Source organism: Ananas comosus, linkage group 25 (genome assembly GCF_001540865.1).
Source record: "Ananas comosus cultivar F153 linkage group 25, ASM154086v1, whole genome shotgun sequence".
Classification (NCBI taxonomy): domain Eukaryota; kingdom Viridiplantae; phylum Streptophyta; class Magnoliopsida; order Poales; family Bromeliaceae; genus Ananas; species Ananas comosus.
This window is the reverse complement of record NC_033645.1, coordinates 1236594-1259774: the sequence shown is the minus strand read 5'-3', so window position 1 is coordinate 1259774 and position 23181 is coordinate 1236594. Positions and strand designations below refer to the sequence as shown.

General features: G+C 36.2%; 3 protein-coding genes across 3 annotated transcripts; 2 read left to right on the top strand and 1 right to left on the bottom strand.

Annotated features, from left to right (window-relative positions):
• LOC109703674 (SRSF protein kinase 1-like) lies at positions 162–3716 on the top strand. Its single transcript, XM_020224387.1, has 4 exons — positions 162–551; positions 1321–2100; positions 3175–3222; positions 3310–3716. The coding sequence occupies exons 1-4, from the start codon at positions 366–368 to the stop codon at positions 3556–3558; spliced, it is 1263 nt and encodes a 420-aa protein (XP_020079976.1). The 5' UTR covers positions 162–365; the 3' UTR covers positions 3559–3716.
• On the top strand, positions 4367–14031 carry LOC109703673 (Fanconi anemia group J protein homolog). Its single transcript, XM_020224386.1, has 28 exons — positions 4367–4809; positions 4912–4990; positions 5121–5196; positions 5561–5625; positions 5712–5756; positions 5859–5959; positions 6040–6181; positions 6487–6548; positions 6638–6717; positions 6785–6855; positions 7264–7351; positions 7483–7555; positions 7660–7755; positions 8082–8184; positions 8264–8357; positions 8742–8825; positions 8906–9062; positions 9335–9522; positions 10069–10113; positions 10242–10270; positions 10353–10474; positions 11064–11111; positions 11470–11594; positions 11672–12054; positions 12157–13045; positions 13138–13191; positions 13408–13527; positions 13613–14031. Exons 1-28 carry the CDS (start codon positions 4407–4409, stop codon positions 13646–13648), a joined length of 3858 nt encoding a protein of 1285 aa, XP_020079975.1. The 5' UTR covers positions 4367–4406; the 3' UTR covers positions 13649–14031.
• LOC109703626 (WUSCHEL-related homeobox 8-like) lies at positions 14868–17714 on the bottom strand. Its single transcript, XM_020224321.1, has 2 exons — positions 17247–17714; positions 14868–15758 (listed from the first exon to the last, which is right to left on the bottom strand). Exons 1-2 carry the CDS (start codon positions 17536–17538, stop codon positions 15196–15198), a joined length of 855 nt encoding a protein of 284 aa, XP_020079910.1. The 5' UTR covers positions 17539–17714; the 3' UTR covers positions 14868–15195.

The window sequence follows — 23181 nt, the reverse complement described above, 5'->3', positions numbered from 1 at the left end:
AACGCGCCCTTTCCCTGAATTAAGATAATAATAATAATAATAATAATAATAATGGTAAGGATAAAGCAGTTTTTTTGGAATAAAAAAATATTTATTATTGAAATTGCTATGTTTTGAGCTGCTTTTTTTTTATAAAAAAATATGTTAAATAATGGCGAGCGAATAGTTTTTAAAAGATGTACAAAAAGCCGCACTAAAAGGAGGGAGAGCTCCTCTTTCCTTCTCCATTGCGCCCATAGCGGAATCCTCCTTTTCTCTCCTCCCCCATCTCCTTCTCCCCTTATCGCCATTACCAAAACGATCGAAGCTCGAAGAGAAAGAGAGAGAGAGAGGAGAGAGAGAAAGAGAGAGGAGAGGGGGCGAGGATGCCGTGTTCGTCGTCGTCGGGGTCGGGGGAGGAGGAGGACGAGGGCATCGACTCGTACCGGAAGGGCGGGTACCACGCCGTGCGCGTCGGCGACGCGTTCGCGGGGGGCCGCTACGTCGCGCAGCGGAAGCTCGGATGGGGCCACTTCTCCACCGTGTGGCTCGCCTACGATACCCATCGCTCCGTGCGGCCCCTCTCCTCCTCCTCCTCCCTTTTTGTTTTCTCGGCTTTTTGTAGTTTCTCTGATCCAATCTCTCCCTTTTTTGCGCTTTTGTGATCCATTTTTGGTAGTTTATGTGGTGTTTGTTTCGTTTGCAGGGAATTTGTTTAGATTATGATCGAAAAAAAATCTGATTTTTGTGCAATCAGATGCGGTTTGGCCCCGTTTATTTGTCTAAATTTGTGATGATTCTCATCCTTCGTCATATCTTTTTTTTTTTTTTTTCGTGTTCTTAGAATTCCTGTGATGTTCTGTTGATAAGATATTTCTTTTTATCTATGCCTTTAATTCTCTATTGCTTGTGGCCGTATCATCTCGGTTATTAATAATCAAAACTTGTTTATTTCTCATTTCCTGATGTGGGATTATTTGTAATGATTATTACTCCTCAGCGCTCCATTTGATTCTTTGATCAACCTATATTACTATAGGTTTATATATTTGAGGCTTCGTAACATGTTTGTGTAGTTTTGGGGCCTGTATAATGCTGTTTCCTCAAATCCAATTTGAGTAGAAATGTTAGGAGAAGCATTATATAAAAAAAATATTTTGAACAGCTTCTGCTTTTGGGGCTCAAACTCTCGGTTTTATTTTCTGCCGCAGTAGAAGCATTATATATTTAATAGTTCCCATTGTATTAGCTCATCAATGTCATTTACTTTGTTTGCTTTGCTTTTATTTTCAAAGTCTGAATTATATTTTCTCATGTTTATGAACATTGCTTTGTTTGCAGAGATTCGTCGCACTCAAAATTCAGAAAAGTGCGAAAGAGTTTGCTCAAGCCGCTCTCCACGAGATTGAGATTCTCTCAGCAATCGCCGAAGGGGATCCGTCGAATTCGAAGTGTATTGCGCGACTGCTCAACCACTTTAAACATGCCGGCCCGAACGGGCAGCATCTGTGCCTAGTGGTTGAATTTCTTGGCGACAGCTTGCTTCGGTTAATCCGATATAATCGGAATAAGGGAATTGGGCTGAAAAGGGTGAAAGATATTTGTCGGTCAGTTTTGGTTGGCCTCGATTACATACACAGCGAACTTGGTATTATTCACACTGATTTAAAGCCCGAAAATGTTCTCCTCGTCTCCACCATAGATCCAGCAAAAGACCCGGTTCGCTCTGGATTCACCCCTATTCTCGAGAGGCCTGAAGGAAGCCTTAATGGTGGGACCGTGATAAATATTAACGAGAAGAAACTTAAGTTGAAGGCGATGAGAGCGGCGGCAAAGATTTCTCAGAGACGAGAATCCATGGGAGGTGTTATAGAGTTTGAAAGAAGCTTGGAGGGTATTGATTTGAGATGCAAGATTGTTGATTTTGGGAATGCATGTTGGGGTGATAGGCAGTTTGCAACTGAAATACAAACAAGGCAGTACAGGGCTCCAGAAGTTATTCTTGGTGCAGGATACTCCTTTTCGGTCGACATGTGGTCTTTTGCTTGCGTGGCTTTTGAGCTTGCTACAGGTGACGTACTATTCACTCCCAACCATGGTCAAGGATTTAGCGAGGACGAGGTATGCTCTATAATTCTTTTAATATCTCGTAGCTTGTAGACGAAAAATATAGCACATTAAACTTTTGGTTTATTGTGGTTTTCTTCACACGCCAAACATACTTTGTTTATTTATAATCAACTGAGGCAATAAGCTGGAGTTTATGTGATATTAACAAGATACGACGTCAATGGTGAAAATTTCGAGTGTTCTCAGTTTAAGAAGTTCACGTGTTTTGCGAGATAAACTTCAAATGTATACAATAGCTTTTATTAGTTTTCTTCTTTTTCAAAGCATTTGTAAGGGAGAGCAGATTAAATATGAGTTTATCGCATTGTCTGGAACGAAATTTTCTGTCTGTAGGTTTAGTAAGGCTAATCAGAGTTTAATGGCAAAGCATACCAAAAGTTTAGCACCTTTGGTTTCTTGGTTATTTATCCTGTGATAGGGATACTGTGTTTTTAGTGTGATAAACAAATAACTCTAAAATTAGGGTAAATTTTATACGGTGGATCTATGCCTTCATATGCTTCACAGGATATACGTCTCCAAGAATCAAATGCTCATAAAATGAGTACAGACGAGAATGTTGATTACGCCAAAGAAACAGATGAGAATAAGAAATAGATGAGAATTTTGGGATGTAGGCTGGCTTAGTGGAGTTGTGTGAACTGTTTAGCTCTATGCAACATATACATGCAACCAATGAATCAAACGGTCGTATGTACATTTATGCATACTTTATTGAGCAACGGTAATTGTTATTTGAATTTCGTCTAGTTGTCGGTTTCTAGACTTGGTACTTCTTGAGCAACCTTCTTCTAAAAGAAATCTTGTTGAACAACCTTCCTCTAAAAGAACCTTATCTAGTGTTGCCATTCATTAGCCAATTCTACTTTCCAGCATATGATCGAGAGATGATTAACTTTTGTCGTAAGTATAACCTCAGAAAGAAAAAGAAAAAGTTTGTCTTAAGTATCATGCAGTCTTGTTCATTAACTAATAACCACCTTTATTAGCCTTCCTGTGGAAGAGCCATTCGTATGTATATCAACATCTTACTTGATTCATACGATCTCCTGGCCCATTTTGTAGGATCACTTGGCTCAGATGATGGAACTTCTCGGAAAGATGTCTCGAAAGGTTCAGTAGCTTTCTCCTTAGGTTTTGTCACTTTTATGCCGGTACATCTAATCTAATGCTGTAAATACTACTTCCTTTGCGAATCAGATCGCTATTTCAGGAACTCGATCAAAGGATTTCTTCGACCGCTACGGTGACCTAAAGAGGATCCGGAGACTAAAGTTCTGGCCCCTGGACCGCCTTCTGGCCGATAAATACAAATTCCCCGAACCCGATGCACGGGAATTTGCAGATTTTCTCCGCCCCCTTCTCGATTTCGCCCCGGAAAAGCGCCCTACAGCAGCCGAGTGCTTGAAGCACCCATGGCTCGGCAATTCAAAAGTAGCCAGTAAATAAGAAACTCAGTTAACAACACGAGTGAATTTTTTCTTGACAGTTTTTTGACAAGTTTTTGAGCGAGATTATCTTCTCGGTATTAACCTCCAATGTTCTATGAAGATCACGAATAATGCTTCGATTATATGCTATCTTTAAACGCATTTATCTGTGCTTAATTTATTTTTCTTTGAAGCGCCAATCTCTCCTTTTCCTTTCTTTCACTGTGACATGCACAGGAGATGTGAATTGTGATGCTATCGTTTGTTTGGTTGGTCTATTAGTTATATTTAAGACAATGTGTCAGATGTTCTTAACCCAACATTGCGACCTATATCGGTGCCCAGGGAAAAAAACAAAATATTAGACCTGGTCCACCACGTCATTCATAGCCCCCTCCATTTGTTTAAATTTTTTTTTTCACTGGAACAGAAATTAGAAATTGCCGCCACTGGAACAGAAATTTTTTAATTTGGTCTACGTTTGATGTGGTGCACCATGTCCACGGATTGTTCTCCCCCTGAAATGGGTGCACCAGCTTCACGGTGCAGCGCTGACGTGGTAGACCCTTCAAGAGCCTTCTCCCTCTTGTAAAACGAAATCGCAGCTCCACCATGTCATCTATGGACCAACCATGAGTGATTGGCCGGTCCACAGACGATGTGGTGGACGTAGTCCATCCAAAATTCCTTCACGAGTTGGCCATGGCGGTAAATTCAAACCAAAGCACGGCAAAACATTTCGCCATTTTCCCGCCAACATCGTGCTCTTGCATCCTCCATTCCCAAATCCCGTCGACGTTGTTTTACTCCGCATCGTCCCCCTCTCTCTCTCTCTCTCTCAGTGCGATCGCTCCTCTTCCACCCAAAATGACCGCTTCGATCGATCTCTCCACCCCGCTCCAAAGCCCTAACCCTAACCCTAGCTCCATCCCAAACCCTAACCATAGTCCCCAGGCCAACGTCTACCGGATCGGGGGCGTCCCCGTTGAGTTCCCCTACAAGCCCTACGGCTCCCAGCTCGCGTTCATGGGCCGCGTCATCTCCACCCTCAGCCGCGCCCGGCACCAGGGCCACTCCCACGCCCTCCTCGAATCCCCGACCGGCACTGGCAAGACCCTCTCCCTCCTCTGCTCCGCCCTCGCCTGGCAACAGGACCAGCTGCGCCGCCCCCCTCCGCTCGCCCCCTCGCCGCAGCCGCCGCCCGCCACCGGACCCACACCCGATCCCCTACTCCACGGCGGCGGCTTTGTCCCCGAGCCTGAGCCTTCGAGTGAGTTATCTCATTCCAAGATCCTCTTTTAGCTATTAACCTGGTGGCGAATTGGCAAAAGATCAAATTAAGGGTTTTTTATTTTTATTTTTTTTATGGTAGGGAACACGGAGCAGTCCCCGCCAGCTGTTAGTGTTAGGGCTCAGAAGAAAGCCGTGACACCAACAATTTATTATGCCTCGTAAGATTTTTTTTTTTTTTTAAAGAAATTTGGTGGTTTGATTATTTTGTTCTTGGATTAGATCTTTTGTGCTGTTGATTGAGTGGATTCTTTGATCCTTATATGGTGGTTGCTTTTATGACAATCGAAGGAGGACGCACTCTCAGATAAGCCAGGTGATTCGCGAGTACAAGAAAACATCATATCGAGTTCCAATGGCGGTTCTGGTAAGTCAAAGATGCACCTTTCTGAATGAAGCTATTTATTTGGTTAATTTTCATGACGACATAGAGAAAACTATAATATTCCATTTAAAATGTATGTAACATGATGATGATGATGATGAGGCATCTAAATTACTCAGCACGTGGTGATATTGTTAGTTTTTTGCTTCTTTTTTTGGTAGAAGCTGATGATTTTCTTCAGTTTGTGTAGTTCTAATGCATTAACTCATTCAAATGAATTTATACTACTAGCACCAGTGTTGCAATAAACTTCCTAATATCCCTCCTTGCACAGTTGTGTTCTATGGGAAGCTGTATTTACCAATTTCTGATTTTGTTTACTGCATCTTATTACTCCACATTATAGGCCTCAAGAAAGCACTACTGCACCAACGAAGATGTCTGCGCGAGCGGCAATGTGGATGAAGAGTGGTAGTGTACCTCGTAAAAATGTCACTCCAACTTCTTTTTCATATCAAGCATTGCATGATTCTAAAGGATGCTTCCTTTTGTTCCAGTAAATTGCGCCTAAAGGATGCAAATCTTGGTTGTCTACAGTTCAAGTGAGTTGCATTTGGTCCTTACTAATTAATGGATAAAGGTAGATGAAACTTTCGTCTTTCAGTACCCATGTAGCTTATATTTGCAATAATTACTGATAACAGGAATGCAAATAAACTCAAAGCTCATCCTTCCCTTCAAAGAGGCGGCTGTCATGAAGTTCATGACATTGAAGATCTTGTGAATCTTGGTCGTAAAGTAAAAGGTTTGTTCTTTTGATTTAGCTGTGCGTGGTGTTTAATGGACATCAAACTTGAAGCCATGACTGTTAAATTTTACTTGTAGGTTGTGCATATTTTGCTGCACAAACAATGGCAGCTGATGCTCAACTAGTTTTTGCCCCATACAGCTACATCATTAACCCAATTGTTCGGAGAGCAATGGATGTTGATATCAAGGGGTCCATTGTGATTCTAGATGAGGCTCAGTATGTCCATATCTTTCTTTTCTGTTATCAAACCTAGAGTTACACCATACATAATCAAAAACAAAGAAAAGAAAAAAGAACTTTTGTTGCATGTGTTGTTTGCTATAATGCATGGCCACTTCAAACCAACCTATGCAACCCTCAAAAGTTCTTAGCTTTTTAAACTTTCCTACTGCTTGAGAAATTATTCATTTTTCTTATGGTTGGCAATTATGGAAAACTTGTATGTTTAAGATGCTCAAGTATGGAACTTATATAAGGACTAGTGTCCTCATCCTGTTCCACTTTTTTTTTTAATTTTGCAGCAATATAGAAGACATCGCACGTGATGCTGGAAGCGTAGATATTGATGAAGATGTTCTTTGCAGTAAGTTCCCGTGACATGAATTAGTTATTTCCCCCACTTTGTCTCTTCCAATCTAATGAGATGCTTCTTGCTATAATTTGCTATCAAAGCACTGCAGACAGAACTAGGGCAGTTATGCATGGCTGACAGTCTTGCAATGATATACCAACCCTTATATGATGTGATTCAGGTACCCATAAGAAAGCTTAATCACCTAATAATTTTCTAGTCGTGACTTAATGCTTTAAATTATGCAGGGACTTATAAGTTGGATAGCTGATCGGAAAGAGAAATTACAGAAGCGTGAATTCGAGCGTTACTCCACATAGTAAGCAGAAACTCCCCCATTATCAACGTTAATAGTGGTGCTTCTAATTTCATAACAAACTTGTTTGCCACATCTGTCAAGATGTTTATAAGATGAAAAATGGTCCTCGCTTGCCCCTCTCAGCATGTCTGAGGAAAAGATTACAAAGAACCACAAGACCAATACTCGCAAGAATGTGGCTAAATTAAAGGCATGGATATTTGTCTGACCATTTAAAGGACTAAATAATTTGGTTTTATCCACCTAGTAACCTAATATATATATATATATATATATATTGACTTGTTCCCCTGATTACTCTGTTTGTAATCCCTCAATAAAATTTTCAATTTATGTCAATGTAAATATATTGTATAAAGGCTGCAAGCATCTATCTACTCATGCATTGGTTTTAAAATGATCTTTCAGTTGGTCTGGTGATATGGCTATAAGAGAGCTTCAATATGCTGGAATTACCCAACAATGCTTTCAGATTTTGCAAGAATGTGCTACCAAGGTACTAGAAGATTTTGTTTATTACCATGAATTCTTACTGTTATTGTGGTATAGTATTAAAATCCTACCTAAAGGCTGCTTGTGTCAAGCGTTGTACTGATAAAACATTGTGATGGTGTTTTGTTGTTCAAGGCAGTTAAAGCTGCTTCAGATGTAGAATCAGATGGCGCTCACTTAAGTGGCATGCCAGCTATCATGCTAGAAGGTACTGCTACTTTTGGTTGAGCTAAAAAAGAATAGGAAATGAGAGACCATAATTACTGCAGACTAATACTATTTTACAGTGACAATCTTTTCCATGCCTTGCAGGATTATTTTCCTCACTAAGCTACCTTTTCTCTGGAAATTGCTGCTATTCATCTGAATATCAACTTGCATTGCAGCGATATGTTAAAAGAGATAACGGTAAGTAATAAACGATCTTCTTTTCTCTTGTGCTTTTGATACATAAACGTTTTGACATCTGGAAAGATCTTTCTATTTTCTTTAATAATGAAATTGAATCTACGTACTGAAATTGTTTTGGGTTGCATCCTGAGTCTTTGGGTGTAGTTCTTGAGGTCCTGTGATGTCTAGCTCCCTCTAGTATATTTTCTCCTTTCTTTATAAATTAGGACAGCCACCATCTGATGCACTTTTCAGACACATTCTTACCTGCCTTTTCCGATTTCACTTGTCAACCTTCATGCTTATTTTTAGTTTGATAATCTGAAAAACAACAATTGTTGCAGGTATAGTTAGCTGGAAATGCACAATGAGTTTGTGGTGCCTAAATCCTGCTGTTGTTTTCCGGGATATTGCAAATCTTTCTCTTTCAGTGATTCTTACATCTGGGTAAGTTTTCTATGCATCTATAGCCTCAAATGTAACACTCCTGGTTATTAATGTGCTAGAAAACCTTCTGTTTACACAGAACACTCTCTCCAATGGGCTCTTTTGCATCTGAGCTGGGGGTGCAGTTTGAAACTTGTATGGAAGCTCCACATGTAATTGATGTTCAATCACAGGTAATAGAGCAACTCTTTATACTTCTTTATGTCATGTCAAGATGTAACTTGCGTAATTAGGAATTGGGGCAACGAATCCGCCTGTGACTTACAGATGCCGATAATGCACTACCAAAATCGAGCGTTGTTGTGGATGGGCCATTTAAAGAAATCAACAACATCTATATCAATTTTGTGATGTTTTTGACCTTCCAATTTTCTCTTCTTGAGTGCTTCATTCGCCCACTCTGTCCTCTGAATTTTCATTTGTTGTGGATGGGCCCTTTAGAAGCTGTAAATTTCTACCTATAAATTTACTTCAATGACGTTTATCTGAAATACTTGAGATACGAGCATGTTTCTGTTGATCAACAAACTTCTTGTTTAAGCAATTATGTTTTACAGCTTTGGGCTGCAGTGGTCTCTTCTGGTCCTGGAAATTCTCACTTAAATGCCAGCTATAAACATGCTGATGGATATGCTTTCCAGGTATAGCTTAAGTCAAAATTAATTTGTACCTCCATGTTGATTTTTTCACTTAATCACTGACTTATCAAATGTTTATGAAGGATGCACTTGGAGCTTCTCTAGAAGAAATATGTAGAGTTGTGCCTGGTGGTGCCCTTGTGTTCTTCCCTAGCTATAAGTTATTGGACAAAGTACGTGCTCGGTGGTCTCAAACAGGTCAATGGTCGCAACTGAATGCCCAAAAGCCTCTTTTTGTAGGTAAGAAGTTGATAAATATGCATAATTCAATCTGCACTATGTTTTCATCTATTCATGTGCTGAGCAGATGTTCGTAAGTGTGTTATGCCATTTAAAATTGCAGTAGCTCATATATTTTGATACTTGTTTTTCTCTCAGATGCTGAGAAAGTCTTTTTTGCATCATGCACTTGCATTTTTCACTTAAGCTCTTTGCTTTTTGCTCTCCATATTTAATTAGTTTCATATCCTTTTTTCTAAAGTTATAATTATCAGTACGTGTTGCACATACAGAGCCTAGAGGGACATTTGAAGAATTTGAACCTGTTCTGAAATGCTACTACGATGCAATTCTGGGGAAGAAAAAAGCTGGCCCTGGAAAAGGCAGAAACGGCTCGAAGAGAACAAGTGATACTACCAAGGCTTCATCGCAAAATCATGTTAAAGGAGGAGCTGCTTTTCTTGCAGTTTGCCGTGGGAAGGTTATCTATTATTTTTATACCTTACTTTTGTTCATTAACTTGTACAGTATTATCTTTTCACTATGTTAAAGAATATAAAACAATCCTTTTTCTCCAAAAGCTTAAGCTATTTGAGATCAGTGTTTTTATACTTTTATATTTAACACTCTCTCCTCACGTCTGGGCTCGAGACTTTTTGATAGGTCCAAGATGTGGACTTGAATTAAATGAGAGAAAATTAAATATTAATAGGAGCTTGGCGGGACTCGAACTCAGGACTTCCTACTTTGATACCGTGTTAAAGAATATGCAACAACAATTTTTCTCCAAAAACTTAAGCTGGCGGAGAAGACTATTTTGATATTTTTATATTTAACACACTATATGGTTCTTAATAAGAACTGCCTTTGCATATTAGCTATTCCTTTATGTTAAACACTGGTGTTAAAAGCAAACATAAGTTACTTAATGAAATGCAGCATTGCTTCTTTTGTTATAAGATCTTCTGAACATTGCTTAATGAGTCCTACCACTTTTCCTACGCGGCCTTCTTTTGTGCTTTTTCAGGTATCAGAAGGGATTGATTTCTCGGATGAAAATGCTAGAGTTGTAGTATCCTTAAGTTTGTTACTTGAAACTTGTTTTTATTTGGGCCACCACTTAGTGATGCATCACTCTTCCCTTTGTAAATAATTTCGATCAATGTGGTTTTTTTTTGTAAATTCCTTAACCAAACTAAGGTGATTGTTGGTATTCCTTTTCCAAACATGTAAGCCTTCTTCCTGGGTACTTTTCTGAAAAAGTATGCTGCTTTCTGCATATTTATCTCCGTGTTGTTGAACTTGAATCAGCAATGATGTTCAAGTTGTTCTGAAGAAGAGATACAATGACACATACAAATCATCAAAAGGTCTCTTAAGTGGGAGTGAGTGGTACTGCCATCAAGCATTTCGTGCTCTGAATCAGGCAGCAGGTAAGCAGGATATCCACTCTCCTTTATCAAGCTAGTTTTTGCGGATCTTGTGAATCTTTTCTATGAGTGCTGTGCAAGTATCTCCTGGTAAGCGGAACAGGAACAAAATTTCCAACAGATTTTCTGGAATTGAGTAATTTCTTCTTTACTATGTAAGTTGATATAACCTCTTCAACATTCAAAACAAAGAAAACTTGATGTGGTTTGTTAATACAAAATCTTAATCCCTAAAAATATGCTTTTGAAGAATTATTTTGAAAGAAAAACTTGAAATTCAGGAATTTGTATTTAAAAAAGAAAAGAAAGAAAAGTTAGAGCATTAAAAGCATTGGACATCTCTGGAATCCACAAAAATTTCCCGAAATTTATTTCTTAACGTCAACTTTGAGTTCCTTAATGCCAAATTTGCAGAGTAACACCTTTTTTTTAAGAGAAAGTAACCCTATTGCTTTTCACTGCCATTACCAGTATATAAAATAATATATCAATCCAGTATGTTGTTTTCTTCGCTATCTTTTCCTTCCAAGTGTGGTTATTGAATGGATGTGTTGTCTTAATTCTCTTTTATACAATTTTCTACATTTTGTAGGTCGCTGCATTCGTCACAGGTTTGACTATGGAGCAATAATATTATTAGGTATGAAATCTGAGATTTTTTTTTTCTAGGTTTGTTGCTCTACTGTGATAAGCGCCTCTAAATTTGTCGCTTTGAATGCATTAAGGCAATCTCGTTCAAAAGTAATTTGACTTTCTTTTGCAACTTAAGCTCATATTTGAGTGAACAAGTCCTTTGTACACGAGAACATTCAAGAGAAAGAAAGGAGTGCAATTTTTCATTAGAATTTCTCTTAATCTCTCATGCAAAGCTAAGCCAAAGAGCCAAATATTACAAAACCAATATGAAGTATTAAAGGGGGACATCTCCCTTTACTTTAGTGTTGTTATAACTTTTATCATCATATTTTGATTTCTGAAATACGATAATCTGAGTGCAGATGAGCGGTACAAGGAGGAGCAAAATCGTGCATACATCTCGAAGTGGCTTAAGAACTCGATCAAGCACTATGGAAGCTTTGAGGAGACATTAGATGGATTGCGAACTTTCTTTGAAAATGTTGAGGTCTATCAGCTAATTATTTCTCTATCCTCAGTTATTTAATGCAGTTGAATTTATTTCTAAACTTCAAATATCAACAGAAACAGAAAAAGACAAAGATGGAGGAGACTGGTAACAAAGATGAGCTGCAGATTGATGTACTTCCTTTTGATACTAACAAGAGATTATTACCCTGGCCGGAGCCAAACTTCTCAAGCCAGAAGATCCCTCAAAAGAAGAATCAAACATCAAAAAAGTCCAATCAGCACGCTGAGAGGAAAACCATCATTGATGATTTAACAGCTACAAAACCTAAACAGTTAGCTAAATCTTCAACTCCTTTGGTACTGGGAGAAGCGCCTTTCTCCTCTCTAATGGCTCAGTGCCTGGTAGAAAGAAAACCAGCTAGCAAGACAAATTCAAAGGTCTTGAACAGCTGCGAAAATTATGCCATGTTTGAAGATACAACCTTAGAATATTCCAGGTAACATCATCTAAATTGGCGTAATTAGTCCTTTCCCTAACTTTCTCGTTGGTATTTTTCTTCTTGGTGTCACTTTAAACTGAATCTTTGTACCTTATGCAGATATTCAGAACCTTCTCTATTATCTCAAAACAGCTTGCATCAATCTATACCAGTTAGACAGGTTCTGGAAAAGAGTTGTGTCATGGAGTGTTCGAAGGAGGAAAACTTGTATACAGTAGCGGTCAATGCCTCAAATCAGTCTATATACATGCCATCCTTTCCAGTCTCAACTACCACTTCGAAGGGAAGCCCTTCTGATGGTCCATGCATGTCAGCAGTCACACCTGAAAAAGTAGCTTATGTGGACCTCAGCAAACCTGAAAAAGAATCACCTTTAAATGCGAGCGTGAATTCCCACTGCCAGAAAAGAAGAAAATTAACGACTTCACAGCTTACTAGTTGTACTTACAAGAACCACTTTAGTTCTCCTCAATTAACTGATAAAAGATTTGAATTAACTCCTACAAACAATTGTCCCAACCCCAAGATTCAAAAACTAATTGAAAAGTTTCTTGGGAAAAAATCCAGTACATTGCCTTTGTTACCTCAAAAATCTGTACAAAAAAAGCTCCACATCTGCTGCTTGCACTGTGAAATCCCTCTAGGATTATCTAAAAATGGTTTTCTTATTCCATGTTCTCTCTCTTCATCATCGAAATTTTATTTGGGATATGTGCGGAAGTTTGGACCTCCGAGTATCTATTCGTTGGACAATATTTCAAGGATACAGAGGAAACTGGTTCCAATATTAGTCTGTGAATCTTCATTGGTTAACAACCAAATCTTCAGTAGGTGCAGCAATGGAGGCACAATGCGCCATGGCGTGTGGTCTGAAGAGGATGGGTGTGTTTTTCGAACAATCACTTGCCCGCGCTGCACCACAAGCAATGCATGTCTTGGAGCGCAAATTTTGGCAACTGATGCATCAAATGTCCACTTATTAAACAAGGTACTTCAAATATATTATAATAGGGTAGACTCTGCACAGGTTCTTTCCAATTGTTTAAATATAAGTCTTTTGGTATTATCTTTGTTGTGAAGGTGCTCTTTTATGCTGATTATGTGGATATAAAAGATCATGCATCGAAGCCGGAGGTATGCTTTGTTCTAATCACTCAGTTTCCTTCCATTCTTTAATGATAATCAGCAAGAGCTTGGTGATTGGTCGTACTGTCTTCGAATGTTTTAAATGCTTCAAGTTAGAATATACTTAAATAGATTCAAGTGTTACAATAAAATCTTACGATATTTGGTCAGCGAACAAAATAGTTGTTGAAGACTTCCTAAGTATCCATTGTTTTGGCTGTGTAGGCAATGCGACCTGCTAGTTCGGATGCTACTCTTCGGCGTTCACCTCTTATTAATGCTGAGAAATATGTATACAATTCCCGACCTCATGGTTCTGTGCCTTTGAACCAAAAAAGTTCAAAGGTTCGTGATCATGTTTCACTGGTACATTTTAGTTTTTCGACTAGTGGAAATTATCATGTTTTTAATTACTTATTTTGTGTAGCAGCTCAAGCTGCCAAAGAAGGATCCATTGGCTACTTAGACGGACTTAGCATTCGAGAATCAAGGGGATGCGCCTCTCAGTTTAACTACTGTCAGGAAGAGTATTATGGTGTGCTGAGCTCTTCTAGATGAAATATTTTTGAGTCCACAGGATTGGTTTTGAGGATCAGGGGGGATATATTTGAGATGTATTTGAAATGTATTTAATCATTGTTGTACATATTGTAGGGTATACTAATTTTAGCTACTCTTGCTGATTCTCTTGTTTTTCTGGCAAGCTTCTTTCCAGATAATATTTGAATCAAGCTTAGTGATTTTGGGTTCTTTGGTTATTTATTGTACTGAGATCAGAGCCTCCTGATAAATAGAATGATTTTTAATCCTCTATTTGAGCAGTTGCAATACTCACCAGGTTTGCAATCATTCTGGTTTTGTTGGTTATTCGCTGTTATTAAGCTAATTTATCATGCAGTTGTAGATCAAGCAAAGAAAATAAAGTGATTACCATATTAATTTCCAAGGTAATGCTTTCATTACATATTGAGGAATGAGTACTAGAAACCAGGATACGAGCAGAGTGAATACTATTTGTCGCTTTATTAGTTTCTGCAAATTACACTAGCTATAATACATTGCCCCGTACAGAGTAAAAATTAGTTCCATTGGTTCGAGGTAAATAGAATAATTCCTCCAAAAAAAGAGGGAAATATATTTTCCAAAAATAACAAAGAGGGAAATAGAATAAGAAGGATATGTGACAATTGAGTCCAGCGAGAGCAACTTTGGAAGCACAAAGGTTTTCGTGCTTGTAATTATTTTTTATGATGGCGCATTTGAATCGACGATTGGTTTTGTTACAGATGATCTTCGCTATTGAAAGCATCTATAAATTAAATTTCATAATTTTTCGACATCATTTATCTAGTAAACAAAATTTCAAAATAAATAACTGCAAATAAAAATTTCATAAAAAATAATTATAGTTGGACTTAAATTTTAGATCGGAGGTATTGATTATACTCTACATAGTACAAAAAAATTTTATTAATTTTTTTGAAATTCACAATTTTGAAACTTTTTGATGGCTAGGCAAATAATGTTAAAAATATTATGAAATTTAATTATTAAATACTTTTTAGTGTAAATTATGTATAATTGAGACAATTAATCGTCGATTCAGATGTTCTATCAACAAAAATAATATAGAAGTCCGGAAGGCCCTGTGCTTCTAAACGTGTCATAGCTTGGACTTGTGACAGTTTACTCAAAAGAGATATAGCTTAAACCTTACATAAAATCAGAAGTAGATGATGGGCCCATGTACAGTTTAAAAGTTTCCACAAGTAACCTCTTAGGGTCACACCATTTGCATTAAAAAACTAGAAGAAACAAAGTATTACTATTTACTATAAATACAATTAGTAGTTCATTAAAGAGCCACAACTAGATAAGTACCTAGTAATGATCAGCTCAAACTCAACTAGATCAAAAGTAGCAAAAATCTCCCACGGCATTTCCGACAACATTTACAATAGCATAACCTTTTCTTGCATTCGTGACCTCAGGAGAGATCAATCTTTCGCTTTTCTAAAGGAACGGATAATTAAGTTGAACAACCGCATTAGGGCTCGCGAGTATGTTCTCATAGAAAGGCATCTGACCCGAACTCCCCGAGGACCTCGAGCTATCGTTAGAAGCATAGAAGCCTTGGTTTCGACAGGGCGGCACTGGATCGATGGCGTGCATTTGAGAGTTCATTTCACTAGAATGAATCGATATTTCGCCCGCCATTGCTGGCGAGACATCATGGGGCTTCTCCGATTTCGGTTTCTTTTCGCTAGGGGATTCATCGTCCACCTCGAATTCAGATTCGGCGTTATTTGCTGACGCGGCATTTTGCTTCCGTTTCGAACGAGCCCTTCTATTCTGGAACCAGTTGTAGACATTCGTTTCGGAGATCTGGCCGTGCTGCGAGAGTTCGAGAGTAATCTCTTTTATCTTCAGCTTGCTCGGCGTCCCGTTGCCTTGATCGAATATGGTTTCGAGAATCTGGAGCTGCATGGGCGTAGGGGTCCACCGCTGCCTCGGAGTGATTTTGTGGCCTCCGGGTGTCATCAAAGGGTCGCAGTAGAGACTCCCAAGCCTCATTCCTAATATAGCATGACGATTTAAGTAAAATGAAAAGTATTCAGAAAACAACTTCATTACCAGTTTCAACTTCATTACCAGTTTCCGACATATTCGCTAATCGTGATCGACTCAAAGAGTGCGAGTAAAACTGAGATTCTAAGATCTGTTTAAATAATGCAGCCAACAAAAGGAATGTGTCAGATGCTCAATCATAAGTGTGTGTATATATATATATGTACTAAGAGGAACAAAGTATTAAAATAGTTGCTCATTTTGAATCCATAGAAAGAACATGTAACACGTGTTCGTTCGAAGTCGAAACAAAAATAAAGTTGCGACAATTATGCATTTCGTGTTTAAATAATTGTTCAGCTTCGTCTCGAGAAGCTTTACATATATCCAGGTGCAAGCCAAATCGCTGTCCATAATTATGGGTATCACTCTAAAACAATCTAAAAGTTCATGAAATTGAATGACTAGTTCAATTTGTAACACAAAGACACATAATTTTGAATGAATCTTAGTAAACAACAAAAGAATAAACTGATCAAAAATGGAATTAATGCCAAAGAGGAACACTAATGAAATGAAGTACATTGTATGAGCAGAATCGAACAATTATTTATCAACCCAAACAATGAACTGCAATTATTATCTGAGAAATTGAAAAAAAGGGGCAAAATCCACAAACGGGGTTCTCCCCAAATCTATGATCTCTTTTAGCAGAACAACCTATTCCTCATTAATAGAACCCCAACCAAAGCTATTTCCTTTTCTAATTCTAAAGAGACAGCCTCCTCCAGAAGATCTATATAATAGAAAACGACTAATAATAGCCTTAACACTCTTTGTTCGTAAATGTGCATTAAATACTCTGACAGGAGAAGTACCAAAGAGGTAAAAAAAAAGGTGGGGGGTCTGATGCCAGAAATAGTCTTAACACTCTCGCTCACGAAATCGAGGAGACATTCGATAGCTCTGATACCAGAAATAGTCTTAATACTCTCGCTCACGAAACCGAAGAGACATTCGATAGCTCTGATACCAGAAATAGTCTTAACACTCTCGCTCACGAAACCGAAGAGACATTCGGATAGCTCTGATACCAGAAATAGTCTTAACATTCTCGCTCACGAAACCGAAGAGACATTCGATAGCTCTGATACCAGAAATAGTCTTAACACTCTCGCTCACGAAACCGAAGAGACATTCGGATAGCTCTGATACCAGAAATAGTCTTAACACTCTCGCTCACGAAACCGAGGAGACATTCGATAGCTCTGATACCAGAAATAGTCTCAATACTTCAGCTCACTCCGATCCATATCAGATGAACCATTCTCTCTAGTGGAAAAGATGGTGTTTTTTTTTTAAAAGGTTTTTTGAGAATCTCCCGAGTGGTGGTATATAACACGTTACGTTACCCAAAAGATCAATCGTTGTTGAACACATCAAATAATTACCAAGAACAGGGGTAGAGATAGAAGAAGAAGAAGAAGAAGAAGAACCTGCGAGGGAGTCTTGCTGAGCGGTAATCGCCTTGTGCATCTCCACGAGCTGCTCGCAAATGGTGGCGTAGATGGAGATCTGCTTGCGGAGAACCTCCATTTGCTCGTCGGTCATCACCTTCACGTACAAACCCCCTTCCACAATCCCCTCCGCTTCAACACCACCACCTCCTCCTCCTCCTCCTCCTCCTCTTCTTCTCCTCTCCTCCGCCTCCTCCTCCTCCACCATCATCGTCGTCGTCGTCGTCGTCGCCGCCTTGCTGCGCCTCGGACCACCCTTCTCCCACTCCATTCGGATACCTCTCACCTCTCCTCGGGCCTCAAAATCGCAGCTTTGGAACACCCATCTCGTCGTTTTGGGAAAAGCGGGATCAAAATCGCGCCTTTTGCGAGACCCGCAATCGTACTTTCCCCTGTTTCCTCCTGCGTTTCTCTCCTCCTCCTCCCTTTGTGTGGGTGTGGTGGTGGTGGGAGCTGAGCAGGGAGAGGTAAAAGGAGAAGGAAAGAGACCAAAACACCACGCCTCTCTCTCTCTCTCTCTCTCTCTCTCTCTGCTTCTATGGTAACTCGTATGTTTCTATGTTTGCGGAGATTATGGAATGAGTAGGTGTGCGTTATCGTAGGCTATAGTATGGGGAGAAGGAGAAGAGGAAGAGTGAGGAGAGGGGAATATGAAGAGTAGAGTAGAAGAAGAGGTGAGAGGGTCACAACTCACAACTCACAACTAAGTAGAGAGAGAGAGAGTCGGGAGAGAAGGAAAAAGAAAGATGAGAAGAGAATAAGAAGAGGGAGGTGAAAATGTATAAATACCTCCTCAACTCTAGAAAATTTTCAAATCGGCCCCTCCCTCAATTTTTTTAGTTTTTTTTATTTCTTTAGTTTTTTTTTTTTTTTTTAAGTTGAGTGATTTTAGCCGAATAAAAGAAATTCTTTCTTATGTTTATTAATAATTTTATCAAATTTTACATTATTTTTAACAAAAGTAATAACTATTAGAGTAATTAATATTAAATATATTAAGTTTTTGAAATAATCAATGAACGAAGAGAGTAACAGTTTTTGAGTTTGAATTTTATCAAATTTCTAATCTAATGAGGAGCTAAAATAAAATTAAAAATTAGTTATTTTATAATTAAATATATTAATAGTTTTTTTTTTTATGTAAGAAAGGATGACTGCGTGATATTTGAAAAAAAAAATTACCAAATTAAAAATATCAATTATAAGAATTTACGTTAGAAAGATAGTATTTCTGTATCCAAAAATAAAATGTAGATCCCGCAGCCGCTCATTCGAGAGTTCAAAAATTTTAAAAATATTTTTAATATAAAAAATAAAAAATTGATAAGACTAATGATAAAATATTTATCTTTGAATAAACAAAGTTATTAATATTTATGCCTGCCTTTGAATGAATAGATTAAGAACCCCATTTTGAAATGGCCATAGTTGAGGGGTCGCAACGCAATTTTACCAAAAAAATGATAGTGGACTGGGGTTAGATCCTGTGGGAAAAAAAAAAAAAAATTAAATACCACTGTAATTGTATATTTTTTTATTTTAGTATTTTATAATTTAAATTGCATCAATTTAGTATTCCGTAATTTTATTTTATATTTTTTTTATTTCTTCAACTATTTTTTTTCTCGTTAAATTAGTGACAAAATTAAAACTAAAAGATATTAAAGTGAATATTCGATAAATTTAGGTGGGATATCTGAAATTTTTGTATATAAGTAAACGAAATATTAACGAAGAACCCGACGAAAAAAAAATAAAGCCACATGATACTAAATTGATACACTTTAAATCATATGGTACTAAAATAAAAAAATATAAAACTATATGGATGATATTTAAAATTTATCCAAAAACAAACTCTGAGCTAGAGCAGAGCTTCCCAACAACGTCTCGTTAAAGAGTCCTAATTTATCGTCGTATATTATTTTTACTTTTATTTAAAAATTATCAATTTATTTAAAATTTAAAATTTAAAATTTTAATATTAAAAATATTTAAAATGTTATTGAATAGAGATAAAATAAATACGTGTCATCGGAGACTAAAAATCACTAAAATCACGAAAATGGCGTAACGCAAAATCCCATCATTAGGATTATGAAGTGGTGAAGTGTGTAAATGTGTGTGTGTGTGTGTGTGTGTGTGTGTGTGTGTGGGCGAAAGTGCGTATCGATGTGATATGATACTCTCCGCAATTGAGCGTGCCTTTGGCGTCAAGCTTTCACCTTTATTTCTTTCCATAAAAAAAAAAATAAAAAAAAATTATCTATGTATCCTGAAACATACTCCTCGAATGTTTTTCTATTATTTCAAAATATTTCTGTAATTAATATTCGTTAAGTTAATTTGAATTAAACGTTAGTTAAATATCTATCAGAGTTAAAAAAAATCGAAACACCTATTTTGTCATTAACTTAAAAATAAATAAAAAATATTGGTAATGATAGAAGAGTATATTTGAAAAGATCAAAAATCAAAATACTTCTTATATCTTAATTTAAGGGTAAATGCGAAAAGTCGGTGATGATAGAAAGATATATTTGAAAGGGTGAAATAGTAATTTTATATAGATAACAGCTATTGCTAACAGTTCAATAATAGAATTTAATTCTAGAAATATATTTGAAATAGGTTAGAACGTAAAAAAAGTATTTTCAATATTAGCCTTCTAAAAGAGGTAAATCAGAAGTTGTCCGAAGCTAAAAATAATAATTTATTTCTATATATATATATTTTTGTAATAATATGGAAGGATTTTCTCTTCTTTACAAGAAAATATTGAGGACTTTTTATGGGACAAGTTATGAGATTTTCTCTTGTTGAAAATGTATATCACACCCTAATAATTTCATTAAAGTGCTAGATCTATTTGAAACCACAATAAATAAATAAATAAATAAAATAAATAAATAAATAATATATATATATATATATATATATATATATATATATATATATATATATATATATATAATTATAATATATATTATTATTATATATATAAGCTGTAAAATATGATCATTGTAATATTTTATCACCATTGGTTAATCGATAAATAATCATATATATTCCACCTCAGATTAGGTATTTCGAATTATTGAGGACATTACCAAACATTGATTTTTTTTTTTTTTTTTTGAGTGGCAATAACACATGAAAAGTATGATTACTTTAGTAAATTTATCGCTATTATTTTTGATAAATAATTATTTAATACTCCTTAGTCCTTACCCCACGGTATACGTACGTCTCAGATTTTTTAGGTCACTAGTTGACCCATCAGAATTTTCAATTGTAAGGCATATGATCATAAGAGATTTGATAACGACAGGGACAATACACAGCAATAGTGGATCATTCTTAATTAAAAAATAAAAATTAAAAAAAAGACTTGACTTTTAAAAGGAACATTTTTTTTGAAATTATGGGTCATCAAATCAAATGGTATTTGTATAGTATAGTATTCTCAAATTATGGGTATAATTAATAATTAATAGTTTAATACACGGCGTTGTGTGGAGCATAAAAATGTGTGATTTGTAAAGATGACAAGTCTAGGACAGTGTAGAGAAGGAGACAAAATATGTCTAATTTGTAGTGCAATAAGTTTCAAAGGTTTCTCCAATGGATTCCTCCCTCTTTGTCTTTAGCTAGATTTTTCTCACTATTGCAGTTAGAAATATCAAAATCTAATTAAAAAACTATTAAGTTTCTTTTAGTGTGATTCAACAAATTGGTGGCATTATTTTGTTCTTCTATGCCTGTATCTAACTCATAATTTTGTCACCACTACAAAAAACTGTAGATTACTCACAACTAACTTTGAATTATGGAGTCCTTTCTTTTATATATATAAGGGTTACTATATTCTTATGAGTATAGAGTCTTTCATACTATCGATAGCATGAAACGTTTGGTACTATCAAATTTTTTACAGTTAGATTTAATTTTTTGACTATTTTTATCCGTTAAATTATATTAATAAACCAATAACTCACTCAACTTTAGGGGGCTCACATTATTCTAATCGTATATTTATTCATCTAAAGGTCGAAAATCTAATAACACCAATAGTTTGGTGCTATTGATAGTATTCCGGTCTCGGTATATATATATAGAGTGAGGCTACTATGCTATCGGAAGCACGGAGCCTTCCGTGCTTCCAGCTCGTTTTCGATGTTGCGACTTTCGAATCGTCGATCGGCTCCGTTAAACTTGATCTAGAGTATTTGAAGTACCTAGAAAATAAATTTTATGATTTTACGATATCATTTGCCTAGTGAACGAAGGGGCACAAAATCAACGGCTGAAAATAAAAATCTTACAAAATATAATAATATGACATTAAAATTTTAAATCAAAGATATTGATCTTGTTTTATATAGTATAAAGAATTTTCTATCAAAATTTCACGTGATTTGGATATTTCTACACCGTTAAACTTGCAAAAGTGCATTACGGCCATTGAAATTGTTGATTTTGAGCTCATTCGATCACTAGCAAATGATATCGAAAATATAAAATTTATTTTCTAGGTACTACAAATACTCTAGATCAAGTTTAACAGAGCGATCGACGATCTGAAGTCGCAACATCAAAAACGATTTGGGGCTGTCCCGGATTGACGCCTCATCGGTGAAGGCGTCGTGGCTCTTATTCCCTTTTTTTGTGTGTGTGTGTTTCAGTTCATTATATTGCCTCATCTTTCTTGCTAGAGTATTTATTTTTATGTTAGTTATGTCTTTTAGTCTTATATATATATATATATATATATATATATATATATATTCTTTAACAAGCAAATGATTCCAAAAGTTCCTCCCATCCCAAAAAACTCATTTCCTATATTTCATAAATATATTTAGAGATGGTATTGTTAAGTTCACGATTAAACTAAATATGAAGCTATGTGAGAAATTTAATGATTTATTTAGCATTAGAGTTTTAGTAAAAGTACTAATAATAGTGTTTATTAAAAAAACAAAAACTTCCAAATTGTTAATTATGATTTGGATAATAAAATATTTTTCGATAGAAAACTATGTTCAGAAGTGCATGTTTGAACCGCCTTTTTTATGTTCTTTTCAATCTCATAACTTTAATTAATAATATTTTATTTTAGATTCTCTCAAAACAAAGTTAATTTTTTTATTATTATTATTATAGGTTTGGAGTATTGCTGCTATAGGCCTTCTTAAATATTGTATTTATAGATTATTGATATGCTGACATAAATAATATGAAAGTTTTTTATTAATTCACGAATGCAGTTTAAGAATGTTATATTCATTTGCCGACACATTAAAATGTATGAGACCATCTTTTTAGAAAATTCATGGCATTTTTCTTAAAGCAATGCTATACGTACATTTGTAATATAGATTTAAATCTTATATTTTAGTTTCTTTAAAACCGACAATTTACTCACTTATTTTATCTATTCTTTCATACTTAAAATTCAAAAAAAAAAATTTAAATTCTGAGATAATAGAGTTGTAAGATATACACTCTATTTTAAAGTGTACAGAAAGTATTTTTCTTTTTCTTTCATTTTCTTATTTTTTATTTTTTGAGATAAAAATATTGTTTTAGGTGTGCAAGAGGGAATAAGCACTTAACTTAAATACATAGGAGGGTCCTCCAAACATTTTAGAATTCCTTGTGAAGGACAAATGTTAGCCTCCACCCTATGGCCTACTTCATTGACCTATGCCTTATTAAAGTACATCATAATTAGATTAGGTTGGTTAAATTCCAAAGTAGTCCATGTTAGGGCAAATTAATGATAATAATTAAATAAAGATGGAGAGCATGTGGATTGATGCCTACATATTATCTTTCCCTTGGTACATAATTAATTATTGCTAATCCCATCTTTTTCATTAGATTCAGTTGGAATGTGAATGGATAGTAA